At 39.4% G+C, this 13,902-nt stretch overlaps 1 protein-coding gene across 2 annotated transcripts in view; it reads right to left on the reverse strand.

The window, feature by feature from the left end:
- Window positions 1–2,144: 2,144 nt before the first annotated feature.
- tll1 (tolloid-like 1) overlaps window positions 2,145–13,902 on the reverse strand; it is a 51,115-nt gene continuing 39,357 nt past the window's right edge. For both annotated transcript variants that reach the window (XM_072384844.1, XM_072384845.1), the window contains 5 exons: window positions 12,291–12,416; window positions 8,002–8,129; window positions 4,784–4,997; window positions 4,226–4,476; window positions 2,145–3,188 (listed from right to left, as the gene is read on the reverse strand). In XM_072384844.1, coding sequence (XP_072240945.1) covers window positions 3,054–3,188; window positions 4,226–4,476; window positions 4,784–4,997; window positions 8,002–8,129; window positions 12,291–12,416 — 854 coding nt within the window. In that variant the 3' untranslated portion in view covers window positions 2,145–3,053. The remainder of the gene's footprint in view (window positions 3,189–4,225; window positions 4,477–4,783; window positions 4,998–8,001; window positions 8,130–12,290; window positions 12,417–13,902) is intronic.

Genomic DNA, 13,902 nt, shown 5'->3' on the forward strand with positions numbered 1-13,902 from the left:
TTGTCCCAATTTTCCTGATTAGGGCTTGTATTATCTGGCACAACGGATGATCAGTTCTCTGATCAATAATTTAGTTTCAGTTTATCTAAAAAAAAAATTTTTTTTAAAAAGATCTGGCAAACACTGAAAATAGTCAAAACACTATGATGTTATTCTCTCAACACCTCTTAGATAAAATAACTAAGTCAGTGAGAATGTGTGGGGGCTGTGGCAGACCAGTAATAAAGATCTAGAAAAACACTCAGAGAAGCATGAGGTTTTCTAAGTGTAACATTTTTTCTTTGAACACAACTGGAAGTGAAATTTCATCACCGTTGGCTTTGATTTGCTCAATTTTATTGTCTGGATAACAATGTGTTTTGATAATTTGATTATCAAATGAGAAAATGCTAGAATTAGATTCATCCACTCATAGTTGTAATACTGTTTTTCCTTCCAAACAAAACAGAAGGAAATTAAATAAGTCAAAAATATCAAATAGATGATCATAGGTATAAATATAAATAAAAAGGTGATTTTACTTCCCCCTCTTTCCCGTAGATATTTAAACTGAGTAAATCAGCGCATGGTTGAGGTGCATACAATCTTCTTTAATTCAAATCAAAGGAGGTTTAACTCAACCATTGCTTTAACCGTTTCGGTTTTACAGCCATTTTCTAAACAGTCCCTCCCTTTTCACTCAAGTTCCAAAACCCATTATTCTTCGGACAAGTCAAACCAAGATGTAGTTGTACAGTGATGATGGAGAGAAGATTGTAAAAGAAAAGGGAGGTCTCATGATCAAAAGCACACTGCACCATCTGTCAAATGCAGTGGAAGCAGTGTGACAGCACGGACATATGTGGCTGCCAAAGTCACTATTTTTTGTTGATGATGTGATGGCTGATAGATGGGGGCAGATGAATTCTGAAATGTACAGAACTGCTCAGATTAAATGCAATGCTGCCGAACTAACTGAAGAAAATCGAGAGTTTTTTTAGATGAATGAATGAAATGTTTCTGAAAGTGAGTGTGAAACACTTAATCTGAACCCAACATGCATTTCATTTACAAGACAAAACAGAGGGGCATAAATATTCCAAATCCAGCAATAATCAAAGGTGACTGTATTAAAGGCCAGCACAGCATTTCAAGGGAGGAAATTACTTGAACATCCATAGATTCCAGGCTTCTGGAAGTATTTACTTTTCATGTGTTAGAACAACAATCCTGAAATATACCAGTGTGTCTATTTTCTTTTAGATTATACCCTTATTCAAAGCGTTGTGGTGTAAAAGTATTACTGTCAAAATGTTTTATGGACTGTACATTTACATTAAAACATCAAATACAGCAGTAAGATATGAAACACACGGTTGGTTTGATCCTGTGTGTATTTTAATGAGTGATTCAGAGGACTTGGTGTCAGAGTCTCCGAACTACAGACACAGATATGGAGAGAATAAACAAAAAACTAAGAGTGGATCAGGGTCATCTGGAGCTTGGCACATACAGCAATAAAAGATTCAACTTAAACACAAACAACTTACAGACATACACACACATATTTCTCTATAATCAGCTAAACAATGCAGCTGATATTCCTTCAACTTCTCCATTAATTCCTCTTCATGCTTCAAATATACAAAGAGGAAACATTCAGATGTGGTCCGGTAAATAAACAGAAAACACGAGGAAGCTATGTGAGTGAGTGTGTGTGTGTTTATGTGTGTGTGTGTGTGTGTGTGTATCTCTGAGAGCAGCTACAAAAATAACACAAACACACATGCACTGTAGACAATATCTCACACACACGACTAAACTTCCCAAGTATTTTCTTTTTACAATAAAACCATTCAGTATTTCCACAATAAAAATAAAAAAAATTATATATGCAGCCACAAAACCTTGAAAACACTCCACTGATACAAGAAGACACCTGTGCAGGAGCATAGGAGCGACCTGTAAGAGCATACATTTGTTCTAAGGCAATATTGTAGTTCCACAGGACTAGAGCTGTTGTTGCAGAGTGCTGTTTGCACACTGGCTGTATCTCCATTTGAAGGACTTCATTCAGTTTTGTTTTAGCACCATTGGAGTCTTTCCTTCTGTCACTTCCTTCCAAGAGACAACTGTGAAAAATATTCCCTTCTGATATCCACTTAACAAAAAAAAAAGACCCAAAAAACTGCAAACATCAGTGACACGTACTTGTTACAAGATGGTGCGAACTCAAAAACACAACATGATACAAGGCTTAACATCAACATCACAGATCATTTAGAAAGTCTCCATTTTTTATTTGTTCTTTCCATTCCACATAAGCTTTAAGCAAAAAGGGCGAAGGACAGGCTTGAGCCTTTTGTTTGTCTGTTTTTTTCTCCACACACACACACACACATACACACACATACAGTAAACACAGCGGGTTTTATAATACAAAGAAATAAAATAATCTGTCGCCATTCTGAGCTGGGCTGAAAAGGCCAGTTGCCAGGCATCAAAGGCAATAAAAATGTCCGTCAGCAGTTTCTTTTGAGTTAGTGTGGGTAGAAGTAGCTGTCTGATAACAGTAAGTTGCACAGTTCAAGGAACAAGGACTCACAAAAGGCTCTGAACTCCTTTTTTGGATGCAATTTAGTTTCTATAGCATCCGTGGTTTCTAATTGTGAATATTATTGGAGTGTGTGTGTGTGTGCTTGTAGTCTTGTTTGTGTTTGTGCAACCATGAGTATCTCCATAAACCACAGTGTTGCTCCTGCGACCCTCTTACTGAAACTTATATGCAGATATGCAGTCATAAAACCGTCTCCTCTGTGAAAATAGCTCATGCATCGTTCAGCTAAACTTCTCCACACACCTCAATGTCTTTACAGCCTCATCTCAGGGTGCAAAGACCTGCGTGGAGCTGCAGAGGGAGACAAATATTCAAATCACAATCTTCCTCATGTTGGCTAGCCAACATTCGCATCTCTCTGCGGGTCAGAGAGGGGAGGATGATCCGTACTTTTCTCATTATGACAGACAGTGTTTTAGGCTGCATGGAGGTCGGAGGTCACAGGCTGGGTCTAGAGTCATTTCCTGGCATGGAGGTTCTCCTGAAACTTGGTGCTCGTGTAACGGATGTGGAAGCCCTTCTTGCTGATTGTGTCGTCGCTGTGGAAACGGACCAGCATAGAATCTCCTGGAGAATAAATTCCCTCTCTGGGCTGATGACAGGAAGACAGAGGGAGAAAGGTGATGGATCAATTGGCTGTTTTAAATGTTCCACCAATGTAATTCAAATGACATGCACTGAACAAGTTTTTGAGTTTTCAGGGGCTTCCCCAAACCAGTAGTTGCAAGTTGGAGTGGAATGTTTGAACCACTGCAGTATGATTTCAGATGTTCATAATAGTAAATGTTGGAATGTGAAAATGACTCTTTTAACTTGGTTTGTGTGTTTGATCACCTTTACCATCAAGTAACCATTGCTTATTTTTATTGTGTGGATTTAGTGGTTTCCAAAGTACAAGTTAAAACCATCCCAGAGGTTCAAGAAAAACTAAAGGTAGGGTTGTGGGATGATTTCCAGAAATCAAATAAAGTCTAAAATTGATTTGAAATAGCATATTTTAGCACTAAATGTTTAAAGAGAGAAAAACAAGATTTAGATTTGAAAATAAAACAATTAAAATAAAAATGTCATCAGCCTCCTGATTTTTTGTCCTCACTTGACCGCTGAGGTGATTATGATGGATTAGTGACAGCTCAGCTGCTGCAGGTCAATTTACAGCATGTATGTGCATGGAAATAATCTTTTTTTTCCAAATCAAGCCTCTATCATGGTATTTAAAAATAGTTTTGCTTTTGTGTTGCCCTTGAAAAGGACTATCAAAGCCTTTAGGCCTTTTCAAACATCTCTGGAGGTAGAAGGGCAGTTTTTGTCACCATTATTACGAGGTTCAGTCGCTGAAAAGCTTGGAAAACCCTCTCCTAGAGATATCATTTACAGTACCATCTGAGTCACTGGATAGTACTGACGATCCAAATGAACAGGTAAATAGAATTAAAAAATCTTGCAAACTAATGACATTACATGTAGAGATATCAGCTACAAATGTGATAACAATTGTAAGCAAATAGTAGAAATACCAACAAAAGGAAAACCTGTGTGCAGTCCTCTATGAAGAACCCCAAAAAGATATGAATATCTTTATATATATATATATATATCTTTGTATATGAACACACATATGGAGCTTACCCCTGAACCACAGAAGCGACCCAAACGGTGTGAATCGGCATCATTTCCGTTATACAGCTCAATATAGTCATAGCCACAGTCGGCCTCCTCCTCCACCTCAAACGTTATGAAGCTGAGTTCGATGCCGTAGCCCTGCTCTGCAGTCAGCAGCCACTCGCAGTCGGTGTGACCTGGGTAATTGTTGTCCCCAAACTGAGCGTGGGAGTAAAGGTTCTTCTGACGGGCTTCTGCTTTCAGACGACCTCCACACTCTAAAACAGACACAGATTAGGGGAAAGGTATTATTATAGAAATATGTGTTAAAAGTTCAAGAATTTTGGGCATTTCCCAATGAGCTGTGGTTTTCAAGAATGATTTCCGTTATGCATGTGCTGTGATGAACCACTAGAGGGAGATATTACTCCTAAAAAAAACCAACAACTCATATTTGAGAACTCTAAACTGGTGACAGTGAGTGACGCTCTTCTTGAACACACAAACGCGCACAGAATTGCATGTATTAAAAGATGTAGTGATGCTAATATAAATGCTGAGATACACTTCCACAATGGTACACACCTGTGGAGTGTGTGGCCTGGAAACCCTTCCTTTGTACTGAGGCATCAGAAATGAAGCGGAGATACATCTTGTTCCCGGAGGACACCAGTGGCTCAGGGATCTTACTGCCACATAGTCGGCTCAAGATGGCTGCTGTGTCGCTGTCCCCGTCAAATGCTTCCAGGTGGTCATAGGCACATTCTTGATGCTGCTCGATCTCAAACTCAATGAAGGTCTGCAGGAGTGGAGGCAGATGCATTTATTTGTTTGTCAATTTCTGTTGGGATGAGTGTTTAGCACGAAGAAAGACCAGACACCACAACATTCACAGCCTCAGGGAATTTGCATTTACCCAGATGGGACTTTCAGTTACGTGAATTTCAGCATAAAATACATAAAGGGATATTCAGAATAGAAACAAAGAGAGAGCACAAGTAAATAAAGTACAACCGACAAAGGGAGACCCATGAGTGACATGTTGTCACTTAATGTTAATTTAAACTATGATGGAAAGTATTTACTTCTTAGAGTACTTCTAAATGGGGGTTAAAGTTCTTCACTCAAAGTTTACCACTTTTCTAAGCTGTTGGGAGCAGCGACAACAGACTTTAAACAGGTCTTGGTGATATCCTTCTTGACTTCTCCGTGACTGAGTTTAATTAAGCAACTAAAACATCGAAGTCCTGAAGTTTAAAGTTATAAGGCTCTTATTTTAGCAGTTTGTCTTCTCTTCTTCTCTGCTCAACCATTAGAGAGCTAATGGGTGCTTTATGAATATGGCTCTAACTGGTACAGGGTACACAGTTGTTTGTAAAAAAAAAATAAAATTTCATAATCTTTTTTTCAAAAACATTCCTGCATCTATCTTTTTACCACCACATTGCTTACATGCTGACTTTCATTTGCAATCAGTCACGATTCATAAGTCAGCATGAGTCAGAACACCTTGCAGGCCTCTTTCCCACACAAACACACACCTCTTTGGCTGTAAAATCAACACAATGGCCATTTTACTAAGCAGATTTTTTGGGGAAAAGGAGCGTGAAGGTGGGCTGATGTGGCAAAGTCATTACAATGTGTGATTGTGGGGTTGAGATGACTTCCAGGTGCTTTTGCAGCCCCGTTCAGTCGCTGTTTCTGTTTACCACATCCAAGAGAAGTGTGTGTTGTTGTGTCTGAGACAGCGAGTGATTAAGCTTTAACAGAGTGACCTTGACATCTTTGTTCAGATTTCTGGTATTAAATTTATCCCGCGGTGATGTCATTACTGCCCCTACTTATCTCATACACACATTTGTCTTCCTACCATTGTAAGACATAATGCATTCCAGAGCCCCATCACAACTGAATGTCTCATCATAACCATTCTTTATAAACTTAAGCCATTTTATAAACCCATCTAACCTGAACCTTAAAGTCTAATCAAATTAAACTCATGAGGTCTATCTACACTTTACAAAAATCCCCTCACTCTTTGTGCAAAACTCAAGCTTTGCATATAAAAAAACACATTAAGTACAATTACTAGAAAGAGACACTTAGCACATGTAGCTAATTTCTATTTCTAAATTTGTCAGTACAGAGTTTGCATGTTCTCCCCGTGCATGCGTGGGATCTGTCCGTGTGCTCTGGCTTCCTCCCACCGTCCAAATACAAGCACGTCAGGTTAATTGGTGACTCTAAATTGTCCCGAGGAGTGAGTGTGAGTGTGCATGGTTGTTTGTCTAGTTTGTCTCTGTGATAGGCCTCAGCCACCCCATGACTCTTAGTTGGACTAAGCGAGCATGGAAAATAGATTTTTTGGAGTCACACATTCAGAACAGGTGTAAAACCTGCAAAATGCCAATGTGGCTGAAGGCGTAATATGTTTCCAGTTACATAGGCACATAGGCAGTGACAGGAGATCATAAAAAGCGACAGTTGATGGCAGTTTTGACAAGATGCATTAAGCTTGGCATGAGCCTGCATGTGTACATCTGTAGACCAGGAATATGTATGCATACAGCAAAAGCTGTGTTGTATGCATGTGTTACACTACTTGCATTGGATCATGATTTAAGGAAGATTACTGAAGTGAATGTGACTGTGTGTGTATGTGTGTGTGTGTGTGTGTGTGTGTGTGCATGTGTGTTTGTGTGACTGCTTCTTTACTTGCTTCTTTGTATGGACCAATTTGAGCTTGTGATAAACAGTGTCTTCCTTTCAAGTCTTAGGTTGTACGTATCTGGACATAATGAAAAGAATATATATATTTTTACCAGGTCTTAAATTTGGTAAATATAACCTCAAATGACCACCAAATGACATTTGACATTGTTTCATTATTCACTGAACAAAAACTATGCTACTTCAAAGGCCTAATTTGCCTTATCTTCTTTAGAAAGCATTAAAAATACAACTGTAGTCTGAGAAAATCATTTAGTTCCTCAACAAAAAGTACCAGAGGCTAAAAGTACCAGGTACTTTTGGTCAACATGCACCTTGAGTTCAAGACTACCACTGCCTGTGATTTCTTCCTCTGAGCTGATACATTATCGTACTTATTGCTTGTCTGTTTTTGTTAACCCCCCAAGTTCCATTAAATTTGGCTCAGGGGTTTTTGTATAAACCTTGCAAATTAACAGATATGACACTGTCATCACAGCCTCAGCTCAGGCTTTGGAGGGGCTGTCAGAGAAGTAATATAGATGCCTTTCTTTCCATAGTGTCTGTTTCCTTTTAACCATACATTTATGACATGAGAAATTTCAGCCTTTATTTAAGGTTTTCAATCTATAAAACATGGTACATAATCTTCTCTACGCAGTCCTTGAAAAACTAGATTGAGTTTATCCAAGAGGAGCAAAACTCAACATCAAAATGCTAGTGACCTTCAGTTGGAATTGTACCTGATGGTACAAATTATCCATCATTCTATACATGTGCTTCAGCTTAGAAAATGTGGAGACAACTATCTGTGGGTGTGTATGCATTGAGGACACAGATGGCCACTGCCCAAGGCCTTTTACCAACCCATGAGCACACGCTTGCAGTTAACCCGAAAATCCAAATGTGCACTCCCCCTTTCAAATGTAGGTTTATAAGTGGAACATGAAAAGAAAGATCATCTTGTAAAAAGAGGAGAGAGCAGTCTGAAGCTTTAAAATGCAGTATAACCCTGCAGACAGAACGGTGCATTGTTAGGAGGCAGGCAGGCATGCCGACCATGTGCAGCATGCGATATTTGATTGCACACTTACAATCTTGACTCTGTGTCCCGGCGTGGCTGTGATGTCCCAGGTGCACTCCTTACGGCTAGGATACTTGTCTGGCCAGTTCGGGCTGCTTAGGGTCCCACTGGGGCTGTGGATTTTATGCTCACACTCAGCTGGACACACACACACATAGAGAAACAGAAAAGCACACACATAGGAAGGAAGTTAATATCTTGGCTGTACAGGAAAAGGCCAGAGGAAATGGAAAGGGAACAGGAAGAAGAGAAACAAGAGGACCAAAGGAGAGAGAAAGGATTTCAAAGAAACACATCCTGGTCACAAGTTCAGTGTAAGTTTCACATGCACACATGTACTGCACAACTACTGCTGCAGCAGGACATCTGTACAGTACAGTATGTAGCTGCAGTTCTGTGTCAACATACTGAAAACTCAGTTTACTGTTTTCTTGAACTGACAATATCTTAACAAGAGTATGTATGAATAATTTATCTGATGACAGAGTTTAAAGGGAATCCTCTGTAGGGCTGCCCCGAATACTTTGAAGCTTACCACTGACGTGATAATCAGCGCTCAAATCACCACGGCCGGGCTTCATTTTTCAAAGAATTACTTATGGATTGCCACAGGAATCCCAAATAGTCCACGAAATTAGAAATAACAATCATAAATTATTCATGTCGTACAAATATCAATTATAAAATAAAGACTTTTCATGTTGTGTGTGCCACAGCAGGGATAATGACACATGATCATGTAACAGACTGATAAGTTGCAACTGTGAGAAAGGTGAGGAAGTGTCAACAGTCTTTGGTTTACAATAACCATTTGTGAAAATGACCCCTTAAAAGTCTCAGTTGCAGATATAACAAAGATAAAAAAAAAAGAGATAAGTTGTGATAACAAAGTGTAACAACAGGTCATTTGTGCATCCGTGTTGTCTCCAAGTCTCGGTCTCCCCCATGACAAAACTTTATTATTCGAGTATGATTCTCACTGAAGGTTTGGCGCTCTTAATAATGTTATTAAGGTCAGAAATAATTTTGTGTAATTTTATGCAAAAATTTGACGATATCTGTTCAGTTCTGTTCTGTATCTCAGCTCCTGACTGCCAGCCATAGTATAATATAATATAGGAACACAGGCTATATTTTTCAAGAATGAATCCATTTAACTGTGTTTAATGAAGGCTTCATCTCTGACTAGATTAAAAAAGCGGTCTTATCTAGTTTCATGTACTATTACGTGTTATTTCATGATGACTCAATGACAGTAATGCTCTCCCATGTTAAACAAAACAACAACAAAAAAAACCACTGAGACTTCAACTTGTTCAAAACTCTGCAGCTTGGATGGAAACCAGAACAAAGAGAGACAGCGTATTAGTCCAGTGTAGCTCCTCTCCACTTGTTTCCTGAAAGTTTTATGATTTTATGGTCCTGCTTATGAAGCCCTTAATGTTTTAAGCCTAGTGACATAACTCATTTCTTCTGTAATTATATACCTCCAAAAACACTACTGCTAGTTTACTGAAAGTAACACCTGCTTGTGAATGATCAGATTTTTAACTCTCCCTGCATTTCTCCCAGCAGTTTATCGTCTTTCTCCATTTCTTCCTTCTCTACAAGATTTGACCATCTTGTTACAAACAAAAACTTAAGCTAGCCAGGTAACAGTGACAGCAGGCACAAGTCAGGGGAAAAGATTTCTTAGAAGAAGGTGCTCCTGTCCCAGCATGCAACATGGTTTGACATGTCTTTAAATTCTCTGTTAAAAACAACAAGGAATTGGTCTATAAAAATGACATCTTGATCCTATGGCTCTGGCAGCTTAACGTCTCTGTTACTTTATGGACTCAGTTACACAGCAGTTAGCTTTGTTTCTGACACCAGTTGTTTTTTAGGATTTACTGTATCACAGAATATCAGATATCACATGATGCATCTGTTCACAGCATCTGTAGAGCAAAGTATGGCAACACAATCTCAAGACATTTTGCCCTACAGCATAACAGCCATGTCTAAGCTGTTGAGAGAAAAAGCACAAACTAAAACTGTCACACTGTTCTTCATGAAAACATATTAGTTGCAGGCTAATGCAGTAGCATGCTAATGACTATAACTACAAGTTATTCCGTGAGGATTTTAGGAAGTACATGCCACCCTCTGCTCCAAGCTCGGGGAATATCTAAAAAAAAAAAAATTTTGGAACTCAAGCAAACCCCAAATAACGATGAGTAGTCTTACTTTTCAGCTTACTGTGAAGTAGTCATTCAGTTCTTCCTTACATAGTTCACAATTTTCCTTAAACATAGTGTTTCTGGTGCCAATTTGGATTGTCACTGATTGTGACTGAATACCTTTTACAGTCCATTTCACGGGGGGAAAATGGGCAACCAATCTTTTCCTGGTTGAAGTTGAAGTCTCAATAGCTACTTTGAGAGTTTTCCTCAGTAAAAAAAAGGAATGAATTAAAAAAAAAGGAAGAAAAAAGCTAAGGCTATCAAAAGCAGCTATCACAGTCACACATGGCATTCAAATACATGTGGTGTGAGTTAGATGTATGCCATGGATTTGTGAAGGTGTTGGCAAGCAGAAGGCATGTTTAAGACAAAGGGTCGTGTGTTTGAGGCTGACAGCTTTCGTTTCCCTAAGACATCAAACCCTTGCACAGTATTAAAATAAAAAAAAGAACAGAAATTCATGTAAAGAGGGATTCTATAACAGGAAGAGCTTTAAATATAGATGTCTTCTTGCACAGACACCACTGTTGTAGAAAACCCTCCCATCCTGTGTAGTTAAAAAATGCTAAATATTCATATGGTACAGCTTTCAGGCCTGGTAATGTGTTTTCTGACATGGCAGCAGAGGCAGGCATTAGTACTGTAGTATGATCATGTTACCAGTAATTAAATGGATAACACAACATTTAATTCTTCATTTCTAAAAAAGAGTAAATGAGATTCCTGAGACCAGAAATGTGGATTTGCTCTCTTCTCTTTTCCACTGCAAGTGTCTTATGATGCTACACAGTATCTTAACCAAAAAGGCCTAATTAATGATCTGTCCAACATGAACAGCACATGTCATGTAGTACAAATAACCCTCACAAGCACGTTGAATTTATGTAGATAACCAAACGGACACAGGGCTTGTCATGGGAGTATGCATCTGCATGGCTATGCAAGGTTACTGGGTCAAGCCAGTCTCATGCACATATAAACACACACGTACACAGCAGGAGACGACACTACACATGAAGCTTTTAAGCTCCCAGATGTTTGAAACATGAGTCTTTTTATGGGCAACACAGGGAGCCTTTAGTGCGGTGTGCATGTGAGCACTGATGTGGTGTTGGTGTGTGTGCACATGTACAAAAGTTCAACTTCAAAGAGCTCAGTATAACATGTCAATTCAGACGCTGTGTGTATGTGTTTGTGTAAGGCAAGTAGCTTTTAATAAATAATGTCTTCTGTCAACCCAAAAACCTTTCCACTCTGTATGTGTCTCCCTCTCAAACACACATCATAGCGAGCAGTTTTAGTGGCATCCAAACTGTGTTTACTCTTTTGGGATGAGTTTAAGTAAAGTCTAAACTTATTTGAGACGAGTTCAAGACAAGTACTGAGTTTTTTTTAATAAGTCCCAACCCCTGGATTTTATATCCCATGTATCAGCGGTCCCCAACAACAGGGCCATATACCGGCCTCCGGGCTACAAAGCACTTTTTACCAGGGTATCAGTTGTATGGCAAACATGATAATGATAATAATTGAATAGGCATATCACTACAAAGAGTAATTGTTCATTATGACAGCAGTACTGCCTGTATGAAAACAGTCTGCTTAAGATTTCAATGTTACAATTTTAAAGGGTATTTCTGCTGCGAACTGGGCACAACCTTTTTATGCTGCATCTTCACACCTTTCACGTAAGTGTGAGTCCAAGTAGAGTCTCAAATACTTCAGGGTATGAAAGGGCAAGTGGCAAGAGGCCAAACAGTAGGGTCAAGTCAGGAAAACTTGGACTGAGTCTTAAGGCCTGATATGTTTGCTGCATCAGGCATTGCAGTAGCAGATTGACAATTTGCTGGGTTGTCCTGTTATAAGAACCGCAACTACAATGTTTCAACTTGTGTTTTACTTTTATTTCATGCATTTGTTACATTTGCACTAATTGTACCTTTTTGGGTACAATAATCTACAATAATCAGTATATAATCTAGAACATGCTCTTGTGGATGTGTTAACAACATGCAGATGCACTCTGTTGTTTTGATGCCAGTGTGTGTGTGGGGTGAGTGCATGTGGAACCCACCTTCCTTACAGTCATGTTTGTTCTCATGCAGTACAAAGCCATGACGACACTGACAAACGTAAGAGCCCACTGTGTTGATGCACTCGTGCTGGCAGCCGCCGTTGTCCTTGCTGCACTCATCTTTGTCTGTGAGAGATACACATGCAACACATCACTCATGTGGAAACATCGGAGATGAAGTGGAGGGAAGGGAGAGAAAGCAGGAAGAGGCCCCAAAAGAGGGGAGAAGTGATGATGAGAAAATCAAAGTAGGCAGGTCAGTGACGTAAGGGAAAGCTATGGAAGTGGTGAAGACATTAACATGCTCAAACAGAACATTATTCAGCTGTCAACCTTCTATCATAAGGCTGAGAGTTAAAGCCCAGAGGGATGGTAAAAAACAGAACCATCCCAGCTTTCAACACTGTCTGCAGCAGAAACTGTTACTCAAACATTGAAAGATTTCTACAGGAAAGGTTACAGACAGGAGAGTATAATCAATATAAAGCACTAATTCTGACAAAAGCTTTAATTGATATCGGTAGACCCTGAGAAAGTTTGTTAGTGGGTGTATTACTGGTGATGCTGACTGTTCGTGGTCACAGCTGCTGTGTGGTCACACTGAAACATTTCTGACTGTAACAGCTGTTTTCAGAACAGCTGTGTTTTCCTCAGGTCAGACTACCAGTGCTCTATCACTCTGACATGTTCACAGAGGCAACTGAGGAAAAACTGTAAATTCTAATGAGAACTTCAGTGCCCACATTATATCTATTGTCTGATATTCAGAAAGACAAGACCCATGTCTTCTTTATGTCCATGTCCTGTCCCTGTATATTGTAAGGTACACGGGCTATCAATATCCCTTTTAAGCTCAAATAAGTTCTCCTAAAATCAACTGGTTATATTCATATCATGGTGTTAAAATAAATGGTGGAACAAGGCAGAGCAAGGCCATTCAACGGACTTAAAATGTCATAAACGTTTTGTTTTTTGCACAATAAATTGCTCATTTACTTTCCAACCCGGAATTAGATATATCCACGCTTGATATAACCTTACAACCAGCAACCTCTGAGCTCAGCTATCTATCAGTGATGATAAAAAAAGGCCTTAGAGATTTAAAAACTTCAGGTATTATATCGCTACTCAGATCTCTAAAATGATCTTGCAGGTCTAATGAATCATTTTAATGCACACTTTCTTCAAAATTCCAGCTGACACACTTGATATCTTTGGAAAATTTTGGATTGACCCATCGACTGAATTTAAAAACAAAAAACACAGAAACAATGCAATTAAAGCGTTTGTGTGTCAATCATTTTCTCTCCCTCATCTTTTAATTTAGGGCTTCTTCTAACCACTCAGCTTCACCTCTGGGTGGCTGGCTCACGACAATGCGCATTATTGAGGCTGGATGATGCTGATCCAGCAGAGCAGATGACAGGGTGGAGGTGGAAGGAGCAGGGAAGACTTGCTCTACGTAGGGTTGCCACGTTGAGAGATAGAATGAGGCTGGAGAGGTGGAGATGGGCCAGAGACCGCACAAGAACACTGATAATGTACAGTGGAGAGTGTGGGAGACAGAGCAGATTGTTGCTGGGTGTTTGTGCCCGGGAGCAAGAAACAGATT

This window comes from Leuresthes tenuis, unplaced genomic scaffold (genome assembly GCF_036924035.1).
Source record: "Leuresthes tenuis unplaced genomic scaffold, fLeuTen1.0.hap1 SCAF_4, whole genome shotgun sequence".
Classification (NCBI taxonomy): domain Eukaryota; kingdom Metazoa; phylum Chordata; class Actinopteri; order Atheriniformes; family Atherinopsidae; genus Leuresthes; species Leuresthes tenuis.